General features: G+C 35.8%; 4 protein-coding genes across 4 annotated transcripts; 3 read left to right on the top strand and 1 right to left on the bottom strand.

Annotated features, from left to right (window-relative positions):
- Positions 1-39: 39 nt before the first annotated feature.
- Positions 40-3,383, bottom strand: LOC130424225 (uncharacterized). Its single transcript, XM_056749698.1, has 8 exons — positions 2,763-3,383; positions 2,464-2,551; positions 2,123-2,279; positions 1,862-2,007; positions 1,675-1,723; positions 1,481-1,571; positions 1,288-1,385; positions 40-1,206 (listed from the first exon to the last, which is right to left on the bottom strand). Exons 2-8 carry the CDS (start codon positions 2,517-2,519, stop codon positions 253-255), a joined length of 1,551 nt encoding a protein of 516 aa, XP_056605676.1. The 5' UTR covers positions 2,520-2,551; positions 2,763-3,383; the 3' UTR covers positions 40-252.
- Positions 3,384-3,779: 396 nt separating this feature from the next.
- On the top strand, positions 3,780-7,514 carry c6h1orf159 (chromosome 6 C1orf159 homolog). Its single transcript, XM_056750744.1, has 9 exons — positions 3,780-3,887; positions 4,318-4,393; positions 4,562-4,646; positions 4,951-5,034; positions 5,276-5,317; positions 5,406-5,540; positions 5,630-5,655; positions 5,766-5,796; positions 5,950-7,514. Exons 2-9 carry the CDS (start codon positions 4,331-4,333, stop codon positions 6,051-6,053), a joined length of 570 nt encoding a protein of 189 aa, XP_056606722.1. The 5' UTR covers positions 3,780-3,887; positions 4,318-4,330; the 3' UTR covers positions 6,054-7,514.
- A 2,796-nt stretch (positions 7,515-10,310) lies between these two features.
- LOC130425112 (RING finger protein 223) lies at positions 10,311-13,545 on the top strand. Its single transcript, XM_056751178.1, has 2 exons — positions 10,311-10,517; positions 12,677-13,545. Exon 2 carries the CDS (start codon positions 12,700-12,702, stop codon positions 13,384-13,386), a length of 687 nt encoding a protein of 228 aa, XP_056607156.1. The 5' UTR covers positions 10,311-10,517; positions 12,677-12,699; the 3' UTR covers positions 13,387-13,545.
- Positions 13,546-14,664: 1,119 nt separating this feature from the next.
- Positions 14,665-20,168, top strand: LOC130424563 (PPARGC1 and ESRR induced regulator, muscle 1). Its single transcript, XM_056750340.1, has 4 exons — positions 14,665-14,750; positions 16,136-18,550; positions 18,648-18,764; positions 18,870-20,168. Exons 2-4 carry the CDS (start codon positions 16,162-16,164, stop codon positions 18,944-18,946), a joined length of 2,583 nt encoding a protein of 860 aa, XP_056606318.1. The 5' UTR covers positions 14,665-14,750; positions 16,136-16,161; the 3' UTR covers positions 18,947-20,168.
- Positions 20,169-20,200: the final 32 nt, after the last annotated feature.

The following is a 20,200-nucleotide window of genomic DNA, read 5'->3' as shown; positions in this document are numbered from 1 at the left end:
AGTAAAATTGTATTGTTTTGAAGCACACAATATACGAACTTTGAGCAGTTGATACATTTTATTAAACTAGGATGCTACATAGAAATTTTGATGTTACACAAAAATATTTTCAAAACCATAACACAAGCACACATTGTTCCCAAACATACAAGATAGCTGTTAGAAACAGGACAGACTATCACAGCTCATACATGAGTAACTGAACATACTAATAAGATCTGAATTGCTTGCAGTGAACAAATATTTAGCAACTTATTCTGAGTCATTATTTAATTCAAAGAGCTGCCACAGGCCATCCTCTCCGTCTGCGACACTGACCACAGGTTCAGGCACCATTGTTTCCCACTTGGTCATCTTGTATTCCACAATCATTTGAGGGTTATTTGTGTCTTGAGACCACATACTGAAGGGGTTTAGTGGTCTGTCAGCTTCACACATACTGACTGGGGCTACAGTGATTTGCGGTTGAGGTTTTAAATTATTCTCAGCAACAGATTTGTTGGTCATTTTAATGCTGTCACAAACAGAAGAAGGAGGTGCAATGTCTATTTGTTCACCTTTAAGGTCTTCGTTCTGCTGACTGTTGAGCTTCAAAGCCCCTTTTTGTCTCGTTGACTGTCTTTGTGGAAGAACCAAGGCTCTCTTTTTCCCCCTGTAATTCACAGCCTTTTGGCGTCTTCTGAGGATCTTTGGTGGTGGCAGAGCATCAGTGGACATTCTCTGTATGTTTTCAATAGCATGCAAAGGTTTTTCTGGTTCTATTTGAACAAGAGGTCTTTCTAAATACTCATTTCTAGGATCCTCCAAGGATGAAATGGATTGAGCATCAACAAGTGGGATTGTTCTGAAAAACTTTGACCTGACTTCTGTTTGTTTGACTTGCTGCTGCCCCTGCACATGCAGGACGTGTGTATTTTTGTTTTGTGCTTTAGGTGTTTTAAGTGGACACAGCATCAGGGCTTCGTGTTTTTCAGCCGACATGACACAGAACCTCTCTAACAGTCCAGGGGATGTCTGGACTTCACTATCAATCATTCTTGCAGGGCTAGGTGCTGCTGTCGGATTGTGAATAGCAATCAAAGTGCCAAGCTGCGACAGAATGTCTCCCAGCATTCCTTGCTCCTTGCTCTGCACTACTTTCAGATGCTCCAGATCCCCTTGCAGGTTACGGATGTTTGAGTTTAAGTCTTTTGTAGCCAGACTAATCTTAAAGAAAATAAATATGCCATTAATTATGTTAGCAATTAATACCAGATTTTGGCCAGACAATATGTGCAAATGTCTTACCTTTGCTTCCCTATCCTCCATCACAATTTGTGTTTGGCTCTGCATAGTCTCAAATTGACATGTTATACCCTCTCTTACATTGTTTAAAAAATCCTCAACTGCAATAAACAGTATGGTATCAATGGAAGTAGCATTGTCTGGGGTCATCAATATTTTACCATCTGGATACTATAAAATGTAAATAAAAACTTACTTGTTTTTGAAAAGTTATCCATTTTCTCTAATAATACTTTTCTGGATGTGTCATTACTTCCCTCAATGCGATTTAACAATGTCTCTCTGATCTAAAAGAGTTTAAGGGGTCAAAAAGAGATGTTTGTAGTATTATGGTAGTAGTAAACATATGGAACTGTGACTATTTGCAAGCTAACAGTTTGTTCTACTTACACTTTCCAGAGAATCCTGCAACTGTAGAATTCCACGAGTGAGATTTTCTCTGAAAGTGGAAAATTATATAAAGACATCAGGGTGGAAGCAAAGCAATGTCAAATATTTCAGAAGGGAACTGAGCAGCAGATATTTATATGGTTACATAAGTTTTTATTGAGTTTATGAGGCGGAATGGACAGATTACCTTTCATGTTTTTCTGTGGCGCTTCTCTTCTCCTCAACAAATCTGTCCAACGTGCCTGCTGCTTTACCACCAGTGAAGTTTGGAAATTTACCATCAAACAAAAAAGGCTTCGAACTGTAACTACTAGACACCGTTGTTTTCTTCATCTGCAAAAGAGAAAACAATCTGAATTAAATTGCTGGAAAATGTGAATCTAGGGAACAAAAACACTTACATAAAACCGATACATAACAGACAAATTCATCAAGAATAGTTATTTACCTCTTGTGAGTTTTTCTGAGAGCCCCCGCTCTGGCCACTCATATCTTGAGAAAAGCTATGTGAACTTTCAGGCCAAAATTGAGAGCTCAACAGAACCTGGGAGTCAGTCAGTCTGGAGAAGTCATTGTTTCCAGCCCCTTTACCAGTTTTAATCCCTCTACAACAGAGTTTTGAGTATATTCTTCAATTGTGCACTCAGTCACCACACGAAAAACATAACTAAACACAAATACAATGTAATAAGGTTCAAATAATGTTAATTATAACAATTTGGTAAGCTTCAGTTACTGTACATAATAATTTAGTGAAGAATTAATGTATAAGACATAAATTAACGTTACCCAGAAGATGAGGGGATGTTCAAAAGCTCGTTTATATTCCAGACGTTGGGCTTCATTTTACAGACTTCCACAACCACAGGAATTTGCACTTTTAAAACACACAACAACACTTCAACAAGAAAATAGTTCCTCGAAACAAACACTGTGTTATTGGTGTTTAAGTGTCTAGAAATTCTACAATTGATCTGTGCGTTACGTCAGTCATCCATTGACGCACAAGGCTGCTCGGTAAAAACTATTTCTGACAAACTAACTCCAGGTTAGACTAATTGCGCTAATTTCACAAACTAAAAGCTTACCTGGAACGATGTATGTACACGTTTTATATTAGCGACAGACATGAGTTTAACTAGTCGTTGTGACGCCGGTATAATCCTTGCGCGTTACATTATAACGGACAGCGGCATTTTTCCCGGGCTACAAAATTCAAACAGCTTCGCCACATTCGTGCGTTATTTATATCTAATTTTGCACCATGATTCACAGCTAGGCAGCAACAGAAACTAAATTATTATTATTCCTATGATGTTGATGAACTACATCGCTAGGTGTCACTCTTTGAATACTTAAAATAAATGTGTTATTTGTTTGTATGTTTTTTGTTTATTTGGACTGATGCAGTTTCTTCACAGTTAATTAAGTAACAGGTGTTGTTGTTATAATACAAAGAATGTTATAATAGAATAGAATAGAATAGAATAGAACATGTGTTCTGTTGAGCAGATCAGGTGTGTTTAATATAACATTATCAGTTATATGATTTTACTTTTTTTTAAAGAAATCACAGCATACTTAGTCATTGACGTAAACAAAAATAATAAAATAGTTATAATTATTATCATTATATTGATAAACGTTAGCCTGCTCAACAATAAACCGTTTTTAACACGAGATATCATCTTTAAATCTGAGAGGAGTATAAAATTCTAATTCTAGATGGTCGGCTATTGATAACTAGGGATAATAAATGGTTTCCTAGCAACCAAAGATACGACCGTCTTCATAATAAAAGTCGACGTGATTTGAAACTGTCAAGTAAATCTGTTTCTGACACAACACCTCTCTACAGCATGTCACACAACTCCATATAAATTCCATTATCAAATACACAATAATATGTTTTTAAACGGCAAATCTTAATGTATGTTTCAGTGCATTCCACGAGGCATCAAACCGTCATTGACTGGTTACAAAACTGCCTTCCAAAGTGTTTCGTACATATGGGTATTTTTATTTATTTAATAATTAAATAGTATTATGTTATGCAACCGTTGAAATAAGGGAATACTGATCGATAGATGCAAAGCTGTGACACAGTCGTGACACAGACCTGTATTTTGACAGAGTGCACGGTTTATTAATCAGGAAGTAAACTGAACTCTCGTTGGCAACAGATTTGACACATTACAACTTGCGTTTCACAGGTGAGTTTACGTTTTTATTATCATTTAAAACCAGGAGAATGTCGTCAGCAAAATCAGAAATTGTCAAAGTCATTGCTGCTCTTGTATGATGCATATTTCAAAGGATAGCGTTCAAAACAGTCGAAACCTTAATTTGCCAGATGCTCAGATCACGAGTGAATAGACTGGTTAAGCTTGTTTGCGAACTTGTTTGCGAAATGACGTTGTACTTGGTGCTAAAACACAGAGTTTTACCAATGTGGTTGGAAAGAAAGTAGGCCATTCTTACAGTAAAAAACGCAGTGTGAAGATGGGGATCCTTGCAATGTCTTAGTGGCTCACTCAACCCAACGTTTTACTCTTACAAAATGGCACGCTAAATATAATGACATCTCAATTTGAGGCAAATATCAAGGGTTTCAGATACATATTGACTCAATATAACCCACAGGAGTAATGCCATCATGAGTAGAGTCTACTACATCCTCAGTGCTGCTCTTCTTGTGTTTGAAATTCCAGAGACCAAGGTATCTCTTGTCTTCTTTTCAGGAATTTCTAGTCAACTCTCAATATGTGAGAGTATGTAACGATTGAGAAAACATTAGATGCTATAATTCTGAGTCGTACTACGGCTTACACAGTTGGAAATAATAAAGGATAATTTTATTCTTTATGCATCTTTGTGTGTGTTTCAGGCATTGCTGGAAAACTCCAATGACTGTTGCGAAAGAATAAAGAAAATGAATGAAACCTGTGCAAATAGTACACTCTGCGATTCTGGTATGTTTCATATTTAGTGGACAATGTTAGTGTTCAATATTGCTTTTAAAAATAATGTTTATACTGTACATGCAGTGGGGTCGATCGAAAGCAAAAAATATATATTTATGATTCTAATCTACACTATTGATAGGTCACAATTCAAATGTAAGAAAATCTTTGTCATTTTCAGTCAGAATGTTTTGCTTTAATGTATAAATATAATAAAAATGTATATATAGTGAACATGATACATATTTTTCTCTGTTATAAATATTTTTTCTTTCTTCAAATAAAATCTGATTTCTGTATAAATCTGCTTTAGGGCTTCTTCATCTTCAAGAGAACCATACAAATTTTTGTGTGTCATGTGACTCGCCAGAGCAAGGGAATTCAACACTCAACAATAGTAAGTTCTGTGCCATGGACATTGATGTATTTTATATACTATAAACTAGACATAGAATATAAAGTCATACAATGTTCTCGCAAATGGAAGAGCTCTGTGCACCTTTACAAAATAATAGTACAATTTGTTTCTATATTATTCCTCTATTATATATAATAGATTGACCTCATTTTACCTTATGACTGTATGACGGGCTCTTTCTCTTGGTTCTTGATTTGAAACGTTTTTCTTCGCCATCTAGCGAGGATCAGTCAGACACCAGTACCTGTAATCACAGTAATCGGTATGTTAAACAGGATTGTGTAAACAAAAGCTATTGTTGAATTGTTCTCAGTTGTTTTATTCTTTGTACATTATTTGTGCAATTGCAGGTGGTCCAGGTGTAGCAGCCTCTGTCCTTCTAGGAACTCTGCTGATCAGCCTGGGTCTCATTCTCTCTGTTGCATCTTTCTTTTACTTTAAGCGCTCAAACCGCCTCCATGGGGTCTTCTACCAACGCAACAAGGGTAAGAAGTGTTGCTTACTTAATTGACATTAACCTAATTGACATCTCTTAGTGATATTTGTTGATATACTGTATGTTCATATTTTTCAGCTTTTATATTCCAACCAAGTGAGACGGTAAGATCTGTTTTCTGAATATTATATAAATAAATACCTAAATCCAGTATTGTTCTTTAAACATTCAATGGCTAGAAAAATTACTAATGAGAGAATATTTGTTTTTTAAGGCCGTCATGATTCCTGAAGCCGCATCTTCAGGTATTTGGAATAAGAACTACTACCTATTGCTTTCATCTATTGATCTACTTTTGTACGATTTGAAAATCCAATTTTGTCAAACAAACTGTACTAAACCTTCTGTTAATCCATCTTTTGAAATTATTTGATGAGGGTGTTTTTTTATTTCTTTAGTTCGCAAACCAAGATATGTCAGAAGGGAGAGGCCGTCAGCGACTTCAACATCCAACAGTGCTACCGTGGCAATGGGGGCAGTAACAAAGGTATACAATGTGTGACCAGCTTCAGTATGGCCCCCTTTCAAAACATGAAAAGGTCTGTCATCCAGACCTAAACTTTTTAGATTAATTATATATTTGTTTTCTTTTCACATGTTAAAATGCCAGTAATTTATTTATATTTATATATTTTTCACACAATATTTTGTTTATTTTTTAAGAGACCAGGTGTTGCACTACTAGAGTATTTTTAAGTGTTGATCGGTAAATCAGTTAAGTAATTTGTTTTCTCAATTAATTTTGTAATGTTTATATTTATTAGCAGTAATTTCATGTGATGTTGTACTATTGAATCTTGCGTCATTGAACCGAGGATCCAAAACGAGACTTCCACAGTTATATTTGCACACAACGTCTCTAAACCTCATTGCATTAAAAAAGTCATTGTATTTTTCTAGTTTGGATGATGAAGTTTTAATGTTTGGTTTCCAAAAACAAATGTAAACTTTTCCATTGATTCTGTACCTTCTCCACAAATTCCATCTGCACGTATTAACGCCACATACATCAAAATACCTGTATGATTTGAAGCCACTTTTGGCTTAGGTTTTTATAAAGCGTTAACTGTGTATTAATGTTGTACTATGCCACATGTTAACAATAGCTAGTTTGTCACTATATCCAATATATGATTCCGGCATGCACCAAAGATGTTCCCAGATATATAATGAATAAATACAATTTTGTAAGGCCTTAAAGTGACAATTACGCTGTTAATGCACAAAATATATAAGTAAAACTGAAGTGAAAATATCTCGAATAAGAAGTTACAGTTTGAGATTTTTTGACCACTTTTAATTGTTATATATCCACTGGATAAGACAAAGTGCCATTAACTGAATGTGCTAATGGATGAAGATTACCTTGATTTTGTAAATTTTTATAGGAAATTAGATTATAAAAGAACTGTGGTAAATGTACAGTATATTGTTTATGGAAAAAGTATTGCAGCATAAAAGAGAAAGTAAAACACTGGAATGTCTATTAAGGAGATGGAGACGTCAATTACTTTGTTTTGTAAACATGTATAGCGGCCTTCAAAATGCCATATCATCTGTATATTTAATATTTTCTATTTTAGGTTTTTCTCATTTGTATGAATTGTTGTTGTTCCATTTTGCTACACATTTTCTACTTTATTTTAGTATTTGAATCTTTGTTTGTTTATTATTGTAAAATAAAAAAATCTTCAGAATGCTGGGTTAAGATTAAGTAGGGCGTGTTTACTTAAAATAAAATGTAGATGCCATTGGGATACAGCAGTGAAAAGTTAACCAAGTAGGTGCCATTTTTATCAGCTGTTGTGCAGCAACTGGAAAGCATGGTTTTGTATGAATTGTGTTTAGATATCAGCTGCGGAACATTTAAATGTTGATGTCTTGGAGTGTATATTAATCGCCCTATTGAATTGTATTTTATGATGTCACTGTTTACAGAAATAAAAGATGTTTTGATTGATGATAAAAATTTGTTGACATGCTGAATTTAACTTCCGGTAGACCTCCAAGAAGAATCAGTAACTGTTGAAAAGTTCTGATGAAATTTTGTAATATTAATATACAATGAAATATTATTATGAATGAAATCAAACATAAATTGTTATTTTATAATCAAACAAAGTCTAAAAATTAACTCTGGCCCAGTGCGATGAAGAAGACTATATGACATAACATGGTGCAATACAAATCAATAATAAGAGTTTTAGATGAAAGTAATAAAAAGCTTTTTAGACTTACAATTAAAAATCATCACTCTGATCTGGAGAGTAATTGCTAATTATTTGTAGATTAGGTTGAACTTCACGCCCAAAGAAATTTCCTATAATCAAACTTTACTCTTATTATTGTCTGGAAACCCCACCTGAACGAGACCAGCTGCCAATTTACAACTGCCTTTGGTAAACAGACGGGGAGACTTTGAACGCATTTGCTTCTAAAGACATAACTACTTCCTCATTAGACCAAAATAAAGCCAAGATAGCTATATTTCCATAACCATATTCCACTACATGTTTGTTATGCATGGATTTTTATTAAAATATTTCCAAAGAGTTTAGTTCAAGCATTCGATTGAAGCCATGCAAACATAAAAAAACACAAATGTGGGAGACTTAGTAATAACATGTGATTTGGCACTTGTAGGAACAACCTTGCCATTTCTACTTTTCCTCAAGTGATGGGAAAACAGAATGTGATAATCATTACATTATGACACATTTTACAACTTTAAAATGGTTTGATTTTAGACCCATTTCTTTAGTGCTATGTTTTTATTATACAGTCCTGCTCACCATTATTGGCACCCTTGGTAAATATGAGCAAAGAAGGCTGTAAAAATAAATCTGAATTGTTTCTGCTTTTATTTAAAAAAATCGACAAAATTCCAACATTTCTTTGAAGGAAAACAATTTGAAGTTGCGGGAAATATCACATTGAGAAAAAAAAATCCATATATGTTGACCACATTTATTGGCACCCTTAATTCACCCCACATCCTTAATTTATAAGAAAATCAGCTCTGAGTGTTTTCTTTTCAGTCTGATGAGTTTTGAGATTACATTGAGAGTCATCTAAGTCCATTCCTCCATAAAGAATTTCTCCAGATCCTTCAAATGTTGGTCCTCCCTCTTCTTCAGTTCTTATCACTCATTTTCTATAAAGTTCGGGTCAGGGAACTGAGATGGCAGGATCTTAATTCTGTGTTCAATGACCAATTTTTTATTGATATTGATGTTAATTTTGAACCAATGTGCTAATGGAAGATCTTAACACGACCCATTAGAATATTTGTAGCAGAGCAAGTCAGGTTTTGATTTTTTACTTGTTGGTATTTGATATAAAATATGACGACATGTATCTGAACAAAATGTCAGGAACCTCTGGTATAAAAATAGGTTCACAACAATGAAGATCTGGTGACATATTTAACTGTGGACATGGGGCATTCTTCTATCCCTGTGTGCACCAAACCTATCTTGTGTTATTTCTGCCAAAAAAACTATTTTTCATTCCATATGGCCATAACCTCAGTCCTGGTTGAAGTTACGGTATGGCAGATTAATATGGTGCAGTTTATTTTTGCATAAGAGCAGAAGATTTGATTCTTGAACAGTGTCCCAAACAACTTGTGGTGATGGAGGTGCAGTTTTCCTTTTCATATTTTTATTAAATGCTTTCTGAACCCCAAATTCAACTGATTACTGCAATTTCCCATCTGTGCTCTTTGAAGAGTCTTTGGCCACTCAACTTTTTCTCCTAGCTATGCATTGAGACAATATAGACATCAAGCTGATTTTCAACATCTCCAGTCCATTAAAACTTCTTGATCATTGCCCTGATGTTGGAAATGACATTGTTTACTGTTTTAACTATTTACTTAAAGCCATTTTGTGTAGCTCAACAGAACTATATTGCACATCAGAACTATATTGTTTGGTTTTATCCATTGTGATAAATGATGGGGGGTTGGGCTTTGTGTTACTAATATTTATTCTCCTGTGCAACAAGAAGTCATAACTGGACAACGTCATGTTTCTAGAGACCTTGGTGTAGTAAGAAAATGTAAATATCAATGGGAATATACTTGGGAGGTATTTTACTCAAATGTTGGAATATTGTATATTCTTTAAATAAAATATCAAAAGGAGAACCAATGCAGATTAATGTTTACAGCCTTCATTGCACCATTCTTTTAATGGTGAGCAGGACTGTAGACATGTATAATAAAATATTTGATTTCTTATCATTGATAATGGAGCAATGGGGATAAATCCAACCAGTGTAAACTGATATTTCATGATGAAGTACAACTTTTTTGAATGTAATTTCATGTGTATAGCCCTTTTTTACAACTGTTTTACAGTTGTATTGTCTCGAAGTAGCTTTACAAGAAATGAAAGAAATCACAAAAACAATGTTCTAAATAAATAGCATACATATAGAAAATGCACAATTTTAACTCCAATTTTAACTCCAATGATGTATAAATGGAGAAAAACCCTCGTGAACAACAAAGTCAATAGAGAAATTGTTTCTTTCTTCAAATTTAGAGGCAGGTGAAACTCTTAAAAACTTGCCCAACCCAAGTCACTTAAAATGCTTTGTCATTATTACGTTTCCCTATGTCTACAATGACTGCGCTGTAATCCAATCCTATCAGAAAACTGCTTCCTACTTCCCTCTCTTTGTTTCATCTGTAAATCCTAGATTTAAGTGTATTGGTCTTGTGTAAGGATGATTGAGGATTATAGAGAGAGAGAGAGAGAAAGATCATAATATATGGTTTTATTGACTTGAGTCACAGTTAGTCAAACGTCTAAGAGCAGGTGAGAACAGTTATGTTTTACTGGAACACTGAGAGAGGTTTGGAAAGTGACTGAAGAAGTGCTTGTTTGGAAAAATTTGGGGAGTCTGTCATTGAACAATCTAAGAAGATCTGAAGAAGAAAGTTTACTTCCTCTTTAAGGTAATATATGCTCTAAAATAAACTTTACACTCTTAATGTTTTTTTATGTTAATTAATATTTAAATGACTACGTTGAAGACGGAAAATTGTAGCATGCCGTAAAGATTGTTGAAGTACATCTTAACAAATAAAAAAAACTTGTGAAGTTGAATAACGTAAAATCATATTTACTGTGACAATCAGCATTCAAAACACGTGTTTCACACTTGATTTCTAGACATTTGCAGGCGTTTTATTTCACTATTGCCTTTATCATCTGCACTGCAATAAGAATGACCATAGCAACCACATCAACACTTTGGCGTTTATTATGTCAGATACTGCTAAACTACCAGATAACCATTCGGGATAATGAAACTCAAACAAAAGCCTCTTTTAAAGGGACCTGAAGAACACTGAGGAACACTGAAGAAACAGCTTGTATAACTGTGTAAATTTGCTGTCCCCTCAAAATATCTCAACACACGACCATTAATGTCTTAGCCGCCGGCAACAAAAGTGAGTACACCCCTGAGTGAAAATATCCAAATTGGGCCCAAAGTGTCAATATTTTGTGTGGCCACCAATACTTTCCAGCACTGCCTTAACCCTCTTGGGCATGGAGTTCACCATTGCTTAGCAGGTTGCCACTGGTGTCCTCTTCCACTCCTCCATGATGACATCACGGAACTGGTGGATGTTAGAGAACTTGCACTCCTCCTCCTCCTATTTGAGGATTCCACACAGATGCTCCATAGGGTTTAGGTCTGGAGACATGCTTGGCCAGTCCATCACCTTTACCCTCAGCTTCTTTAGGGGTCCTAATCATGTTGGAATAGTGCCCTGCGGCCCAGTCTCCAAAGGGAGGGGTTCATGTTCTGCTTCAGTATGTCACAGTACATGTTGGCATTCATGGTTCCCTCAATGAACTGTAGCTCCCAATGCCGGCAGCACTCATGCAGCACCAGACCATGGCACTCCCACCACCCTGCTTGACTGTAGGCAAGACACACTTCTCTTTGTACTCCTCACCTGGTTGCCGCCACACACGCTTGAAACTATCTGAACCAAATACGTTTATCTTGGTCTTATCAGACCACAGTACATGGTTCCAGTTATCCATGTCCTTAGTCTGCTTGTCTTCAGCAAACTGTATGTGGGCTTTCTTGAGCATAATCTTTAGAAGAATCCTTCTGGAATGACAGCCATGCAGACCAATTTGATGCAGTGTGTGACGTATGGCCTGAGCCCTGACAGGCTGACCCCCCAGGATCTCCTGATTTTACCAAGTGGTGGATGTCCTTTGGGAAACATCATGTTGACGCTAGGACAACATTTAAATCAACCAATCAGATTTCAAAATGAAGTTTGCAGTTTATTTTAAATAAAATTTTACGACCAGGATTAGGTGCTTCTAGACTATTGTTTTTCACTTATCATTTCCCTCTGATTTTAGGGGTAAGTTATGGTTAGGGTTGGGGTTTGCTATGGGTTTAGGTTTTATTTATAAAAATGTTGTCGTTAGGTCAACAAAATATGTTGCCCTAAGGACATCAACCACTTGGCAAAATCAGGTCGAGCGGGTGGTGTATCCCTTTAAGTTAGTATAGATGGTTTCTGCGGTAACATAAACAAATGTTACATGGTCCAAACTTAACTTCTTGTAGACCTCCATGAAGAATCAATAACTGTTGAGTTTTAATATAATTTAATACAATAAATAAACTATTAAAAACTAATGTCAATTAATATTAATATTAATATAAATTTAAAATTAAATTATTATTAATAATAAATTATTATTATTGTATTATAACAAAACACAGACTGGAAGTTAACTTCTGGCCAAGCGTGTGCGTCCGATGAAGCGATGAAACTGTCTATATTAATCTTGGTACTGTATGTAATGTAATCAGATTTGAACTTTTCAGAACTACTGTAGTTTCTTCTTTTTAAATAAGCAGGGCATCTAAAACCAATATTTGTGAAAATAACCCTTGATTTAACTACATAGTAACATAGTTTCGTTTTTGTAGTAAAACTTGAAAACACTTTTCATGCATTAGTTCAAACCTTTTTTCTCTCTGTGAGTTTTAGCTTTTTTACTCTTTTTTTGCACTAAACTAGCTAAACTGGCTAAAAGCATAATTTTATTTAATTTGTATTTTTATGCATTTTAGTTGTGCTGACCACTCGCCATAGGATGCAGGAGCCACCACAGGTGTCAACAGTTACACCATCCAGAACAATACGTCACAAACAAAACACAGCGCCCTCCGAAGACGTCACAACCCATGAATGGAACGATGGACCAGAATGTTCAATCTGCTTTTGTGCATACGACAACACCTTCAAGACTCCAAAGCTTCTCGATTGTACCCACACATTTTGCCTTGAATGCTTGGCACGTTTTGTGGCTATTTCACTAGAGCAGAAGGACTCCCAGATCACCTGCCCGCTGTGTCGGCACCCAACGTCTGTCCCTGAACACGGCCCACCAGATCTGCTCACCAGTCAGGAAGTTTTGGATCAACTTCCAATGGACCAGCAACAAGTGGAGAATGTTTTCATGGATGGAAAAAAACTGTGCTACTCGAACCCAACCGAACCCAAATGTATCTGTATTAACATTGGGGGGAACAAACAAGAAGAGAACGAGGGTAGTGAAGAGACAAGAGAGGGCCTTGGAAGCAGGCTGCTGCGATTTGGGGTTTGTTGTGGTAACTGGAAGAGACTCATACTGTTTTTAATGGTAGTTCTTGTACTCCTCTTTGTCACGCTTTGGCCTCTTAAGTGTTTGTCCAGCAAGGGTTCTCGGACAGCATGTCTCAGTGAAGCACCAGTGACTTTGGCACCTCTGACCGTCACTAGGTCTGCAGAGAATTCCTAAGGCACAAGAACTTGTGAAACAGAGCAAACCCGGATGTCGTTGTCACGATTTAAGCAAAACACTTTGTTGATAAGTCTGATAGAACGCTGATAGCAAAAACACACCCACTTTATTTACACACTCAAAAGTTGATACGTCTATAAACACCACACATGTTTAACTTCCTCCTTTAAGTTGAATATTGAACTCTGAATATTTGTTCATTTGCTTTTATAATTTTATAATTATTCATAAACTGATATTTTTTTACAAACAAACTTCCTTGCAGGTGTAACTTGGCTAAAACTCTTTACACAAAAAATAAAAAAGTTGATTAATTCCTGTCATTTTTGCCTTTTCTCTTATTGGAGATTCATTATTTGTTCGATTGTGCACCTCACAAATGGCAAGAAAAAATAAAAATAAAACATATGTTTTATTTTTACAGAATTTGTACGGACATAACTGGAAAAATCAAACCAGGTCTACTGTCAAGTTTATTCTCATCTCTTCATTTTTAATCTACATGACAGGCTTCACTTGTAATTCACACTTGAAGATTTTACATTTAATGAGTTAGCATATCGTTGCTGTCCTTCTGAAAACCTTATAGAGCCATATTTCATGATTTTTGCCATCAATCATTATTATTAGTGACCCTTTATGATCGTCATTGCGTTTCGCGAATTTCTAACCAATAAATAACCTAAAAAGTGCTTGTTAACTTTGACAACACTGTATTTAATCGTTTAAGAAGTACTGTTTTTCTATTTCCTGAAAAACAATAAATTTGGACATCCGAGGAAAGCGACGGTATGCTTTTATGCAAAGCAACTTCAGACCAGCCATTCAAGAGCAATGAATGCAGTATAATACTCTCAAGTTGCTTTGAACATACTTAAAATATTATTATCCTTCAAATTTGTTATAATTTTAACCTGAAAATCCTGATATGTTTATAGTAAACCAGTAAACCTGACACACGTATACCTGGCATTCAGTAAGCATTTTATCTATAGCTGATAAAACAGCTTAATCCTAAAGCCTTGTTTCTCCCTTTAAATTAAGCGACAGGCCTCAGTCACATACCCCTCTGCATGTTTTACCCTTTCACAGAGGTTTAACCCTGTATTGATGAACAGCACACACAGGCTGATCAGTGACAGATTCATCTCCAAAGAAACTTTTTTATACAGTATGGGTGAAACACGACTCCCATCTGAAAATGTGAGTACCCAGGAACACTAACATGTGATCACAGACACATCTATTTATAACAGACCTGGACAGTGGGCCCCTCTGCAAGGGCAGAGGGACTGTTGAAGGTGCCATGCCAGTACTGGATCAAAACTAAAGGGTTGTGAATTCGTATTTAACTGCGAAAGGTAGGAAAATTATAGATGAGATATGCTAACGACTACATGCAGATGTTTGTGTCTTTTTGTGTTATATTATATTAAAATGACAATGCTATTGAAATAATGTATATCACGTCTAAATCTAATTGTATGTTAGGTGAATGCACATTAGAGTGCCTGTTTTAAATTACAGTTTTTATTAAATTATTTATTAGTTTATGTGACTGTTTATTGGATGCATTATACTGGAGGAGTGCCTGTGTTCTATTAGAACAATAAATCTCTCATTACCCTGTCTAACAAATATAGTACACTACACAATACAGACAATAATAGAAATAGACCTTCTGTAAGGTCATGTAGGAAAATATTTGGAGCGTGTTAAGTGCTATTGAAACTTTGGGCATATCTAAAATGATGATTACATATAGCTGCAATTATGACTGGAATTTCCTACACAGTAAAAAAATCTGTAAAAATAGGGCACAATATATTGCATTAATATGAAGGGATTTTCGTATTCCTTTATACAGTTGTTTAACCTGTTTAACATTTTTGCACTGCATTAAATTGCATTTTTGCAATTACGGAAATGTCAGTAAAATAAAGGAAAATGTACTGGTAATTTCCTGCCAATACTTTCTCCGTTTTTTTCGGGATTTTTATTTTGACAGTGTACATAAGGAATTTCCTGCCTTAAACATTGTGGATTCTGGTAAGGAAAGCTGGGCATGGGTTGGCACTGCAATGGCATCATGGAGTTATTACAACAAACAGAGAGGTCAATTAATCTTTAGCAAACCCCAAAAATCAAATCTTTTTTTAATGTAAAATCGTGTTAACTTAGAACATACTTTAGATGATTGTAGCTATAGAAAACAGACTGTAGCATAGTTTAGTTATGCTAAATGCAGCTACAGAAGTGTTTGTACGGATACACTCCACACACCAGATAAGATCAATTTTATTTTAAATGTTGTAAATCAGAATCTGCATTTTAGGCATCTAAAGAAGAATTTCCAAAAAAGCCTATGCCAATGCAAAAAACAAATAACATATTGATTTATTTTGTGTGACTTGTGTGCATAGCTTTTTTCCAGATTGACATTGTTGTCCATAAATCAACTCTTATAGTGTCACAAACACAAACTGTGGGTCAGTTTACAGCTAGACCAGGTTTTGCACTAAATTGAAGCTCATTAGACAATTAATTGTACATTAAGTAGATTACATTATATTAACTTCTACTGAGAATTGAAAGACAGTTTTACAGTTTTTGAATCATGAAAACATGACACAATATTATATTATATTATATTATAAAAATGTTATAATATTAAATAAAAAGTACAATACTTTCCCCAGTATTCCCACATATGTGGATATATTAAACATACTGTATTTTATTTTAGATGGTGTAACAAATCATCCAGCTGCAATGGATGACTTAGACCACAGTGTGCTGATAGCAGAGCAGGACTGGGACTGTTTCTATACAGAGAGTGAGGAATGCTCCATTCAACAGGCTGAGCTTGCTGCACTGGATGACTCTGGTCTCAGTGACACTGAAGATGATAAAATCTCAACCCATGTGCTTTCATATACTGGTCAGACCACAGAAGAACAAAATCAGTGGCCAGTAGTAGAGTGTGAACCAGGACATGCATCAGAGAAAGCACAGAAATTCACAGAAAACTCCGACTTCAAAAACGAGTCTGCTGGACAGACCTGTAATACAACATTGAATAAGGAGAAGGTCACATCCGAATATTTCAGTCTGGATCACAACAATAGTAATGAAGAAAGCAGCCAAATGGAATCACGACCCTTAGTTACAACTAACTTAAAAGGAAATAGTGAAGGTCTAGGAGAGAATAAATCAAGCCAGGCCCATATCACGTCAGAAGCATCTTCTCTGTTTTGGGATGCTAACCATGAAAATGGGACAGAAAATACACGAACTGAGGTGTCAGACAGTTTACCACTAGTGAGAAAAGAAAAGGAACGTTGGTTTGTTACTGTGAATGACAGCCCGGTTCGTCTGAGAGAAAAGGTTGTCACTTCAGGCCAAAAAAAAAGAAGAAAAAAAAAAACTTCTAGAAACGGGAGTAAGCAGAGTGCAGCCGATCGAGAGAGACACTCTTCTGTAAATAATACAGAGGAAGAGAAAGAAACTTTTGAGAGACAATCAGTGCCAGAGAACTTCGAAAAAAAAAAAAAAAGAGATTCCACACACTTACTATCCACAACATATCTCAACGATGTTCATAAAGAAAATCTCTTATCTAACTCGCACAATATTCAAGATCTCCAAAGTTCTTCATCTATTGAGCCTACACCTAATCATTTAAGCCACTTTATTAATCACACAGAGGAGGGAAGTCCTAGATTTATTTTGGGTCCCTCCACGACACTTTCCCCTGCCGATAGTGATGGAGAAAGAACTGCAAAACAAGAATTATTTGGCCAAGAATCATCTTCACAAGAGACGGCATGTTTAGAATCCTCCAGTAACAGAGCTCAGACTCCAGATGAAACTTCAGGTCCAACTCGACCCATATTTGCCATTTCTTCCTTTTGGGATGAAATGGAAAAATGGACGATTAATGACATTTTGGAACTCAGAATAGCAAATAACAAACCTCTATTGAAAGAAGGCTTTATTCCGGAGGAAGATGACAGTTTGGACACCATTGATCCTCATGTAGATCAGGTGGATTCCAAAGATGATAACATAGATGATAGTGGCGTGATAGACGACACAGCAGATTCTGACTATTTCACATATCTTGATGACTGTAAACCAGACAGATCAAGCTGCGAATTCTCAACCTTTTCCGATTATGATAGAGAGTTTCTACAACTTTGTGGAAGTACAAATTCCAGCCCTGTACCCTGTAAAAGTAATGAGCAAACACAAACCTTTCTTGAGCCTACATGTGCAAGAAACCCTTTTCAAGAAGACTCAGACCAAATTTTGCCGAGCTATCTAAGTGAATCAAATGAGATCGTGAGAATGTATCCTGAGAGTGATCTACCACTCTTTATGTATCCTGAGGTGGAATCTCTGACGCATGATGTGCTTCTCAAAACGACTCAAGACAACAACATGAGTAGCTTTCTGATTGACCACTGTGACGTCAGGAGATCATCATCTTCACCAGTTTTATCCATGTCTGATGTTTTAGATGATCATTGCCGGATGTCTTTCTTTGAAATATTGAATGACGACAAAGATTCAGAGCAATTACAGACAAGAACCAACATTTCGGTTTCATTTACGTTTTTACAAAACCTACCATCTGTGCCGGAGACTTACGATAACTTCTTCTCGGAATTTGAGGTTGGGAATTTTCTCTTTCCTTCAGTTAAAGGTACAACACAATGTGAGAAAAACATGGTTCCTATCTATTCTTCCTCTCGGTCAGTGGTGAAAGATTTAACATTTCCCGAGGTGGAAGAAATTATAGAATCGGACAGCGAAGACGAAAGTATGCCGATTCGAGTTGTAACTCACTTGTGTGCAAGCCCTTCTGGAACACCAAACCTGTGCTTTAACACCAACCAGACAAATACCTGGAGAAACCTTTCCTTGAGACGAATCAAATTTTCTTTTATGGGGAGGACCTGGTGTAGGATGGCCACCTCTTGGGATTCTCAAAAGAATTCAACAGGTAACACAGCCTATCCAGAAAATTGGGACATTTCAACGACATCAAAATCTCCTAAAGCTCACCCAAAGCTGCCAGTCCTTCTCGTGGAGGACCAAGCCCTTCAACATTCGACAGACCGGGAGATATATTGTGAACAGACTGTCCGAGGATCAGGTACGAGGACCAGACCACATTTATAAATGAATATACATCAAAAGTTTTCTTAAGGTGAACAAACGAGTCTGGCTAACACAGCAACTTTTGCTTTCAGGTATAGAGCGCTTTTGTTGCTCCCTAAAGCAAGCAGACATGTGTCTTGTTTGTATTGCTTTCGCCTCTTGGGTATTAAAGTCAACCAACCCACAATCTACAGACATGTGGAAAGCAGGTAAGACACAATGATCAGTCGGTTACATATTAAATTAGGCAATTTATTCAGATAATATGCGCACATAAAATTAACATGATCCTTTGTTGTTCTGTTAATTCTCAGCTCTTCTGGCAAACGTGAGCGCCATATCTGCCATCCAGTACTTACGGCGATACATAAAGGAAGAGGATGAACCATAGAAATCTACTATTAGAGCTTTCTCAGGAGTTCTCACAAGGGGCCAGTGTACAGGAAAGGGTTAATTTTGCACAAATACACACCAAACACTCTTTAGCAAATACACATATTAGGCGTTTTTTCCTAACAGTCTAATATTTTCATGTTTAATGTTACAAAACAGGAGTTCAATCAATAAATAAGTTATCAAAGGACAATTTTGTTAAAGTATACAAAGCAAAGGGCAAACAGAGTTCTCCATACAAACACAAGTTAGAAGACATGTATTGCTTTAGATATTAGGTTGATATGGACCAGAAGTGACAACTGGTAGGTTTTGCGTCAGTCATGTTCAAGACTCAAGCTCTGCTCTACATATTTATGTAATTCGCATAAACGTAATAAATTTGTGGTGAACAAATAAAACAAAATTATTAATGATTATCACTCTAAATGCATCTAATAAATGCAAACACATCATGCTGCCAAAGCTTTAAAAAAAACATACAGGTTGAGTAAGGAAACAGATTTCGAGCATTTCATAAAGAATACAGTTTGCACATAAATTATAGCTGGAAGTTTAGTAGGTATCAGAAATTCCATAAAGATGGCTGCATAATGTCAAATCTTTCTATCACACTGGTTGTTAAAGGTACAGTCCACTCAAAAATAAAGCATCATTTTCGTGTTTGACATCTGATAGTGACAGCCTTAGTCACTGCTCACTTTCATTGCATTTTGTAGCATACAATAAAAATGAATTGCGACTGATGTGGTCCGCTTTGTGCTTTTGTGTTCAACTGAAGACACTATAACGTATGGTTTGAAACCACATGAGTGCCTGATGGCAATGCTTTTAATATTAGGTGAACTGTCCATTTAAGACAAAACTGATGTAAGTGTGATAGAAAAATAAAAAGCATACCAAAAAAGCCATTAATGAAAAACATGAAAATATTAATGCCTACGAAGAGTAATAATGATCCGAGTGGTTTGTAATCATAATAATTAATCAAAATGACATTTTTAACTATAAGGGTAACTGCATTTAGACAACACTGTGCATGTCAAGATAAGAATACATACAGACATGGATACTAAAATGAGAATGTATTTCTCATTAAAATACCCATATAATTTTATAAAATGCTAGTACAAATATTTAGTGTTTATTTGAAGAAAATAATGACTTTTTGGCAGTTTGGGGTTAATAAATAAAAAAATCCTACAATAATGGTTGACAGTTAACGCTCCTTTTGAACATATGATGCAGTGAC

This window comes from Triplophysa dalaica, chromosome 6 (assembly GCF_015846415.1).
Source record: "Triplophysa dalaica isolate WHDGS20190420 chromosome 6, ASM1584641v1, whole genome shotgun sequence".
NCBI lineage: Eukaryota > Metazoa > Chordata > Actinopteri > Cypriniformes > Nemacheilidae > Triplophysa > Triplophysa dalaica.
The sequence above is the reverse complement of the archived record's forward strand: the minus strand, read 5'-3'. Positions and strand labels throughout refer to the sequence as shown.

Coding starts and splice junctions, on each gene's coding strand:
- LOC130424225 (XM_056749698.1), bottom strand. CDS start 2,519: ATGAAGCCCAACGTCTGGAATATAAACGAGCTTTTGAACATCCCCTCA. Junction 1,572..1,674: donor TGCAGGATTCTCTGGAAAGT/GTAAGTAGAACA, acceptor AAACTCTTTTAG/ATCAGAGAGACATTGTTAAA. Junction 1,207..1,287: donor TGGAGGATAGGGAAGCAAAG/GTAAGACATTTG, acceptor ATTTTCTTTAAG/ATTAGTCTGGCTACAAAAGA.
- c6h1orf159 (XM_056750744.1), top strand. CDS start 4,331: ATGAGTAGAGTCTACTACATCCTCAGTGCTGCTCTTCTTGTGTTTGAA. Junction 4,394..4,561: donor TTGAAATTCCAGAGACCAAG/GTATCTCTTGTC, acceptor TGTGTGTTTCAG/GCATTGCTGGAAAACTCCAA. Junction 5,797..5,949: donor TCCTGAAGCCGCATCTTCAG/GTATTTGGAATA, acceptor TTATTTCTTTAG/TTCGCAAACCAAGATATGTC.
- LOC130425112 (XM_056751178.1), top strand. CDS start 12,700: ATGCAGGAGCCACCACAGGTGTCAACAGTTACACCATCCAGAACAATA.
- LOC130424563 (XM_056750340.1), top strand. CDS start 16,162: ATGGATGACTTAGACCACAGTGTGCTGATAGCAGAGCAGGACTGGGAC. Junction 18,551..18,647: donor ACAGACTGTCCGAGGATCAG/GTACGAGGACCA, acceptor TTTTGCTTTCAG/GTATAGAGCGCTTTTGTTGC. Junction 18,765..18,869: donor TACAGACATGTGGAAAGCAG/GTAAGACACAAT, acceptor GTTAATTCTCAG/CTCTTCTGGCAAACGTGAGC.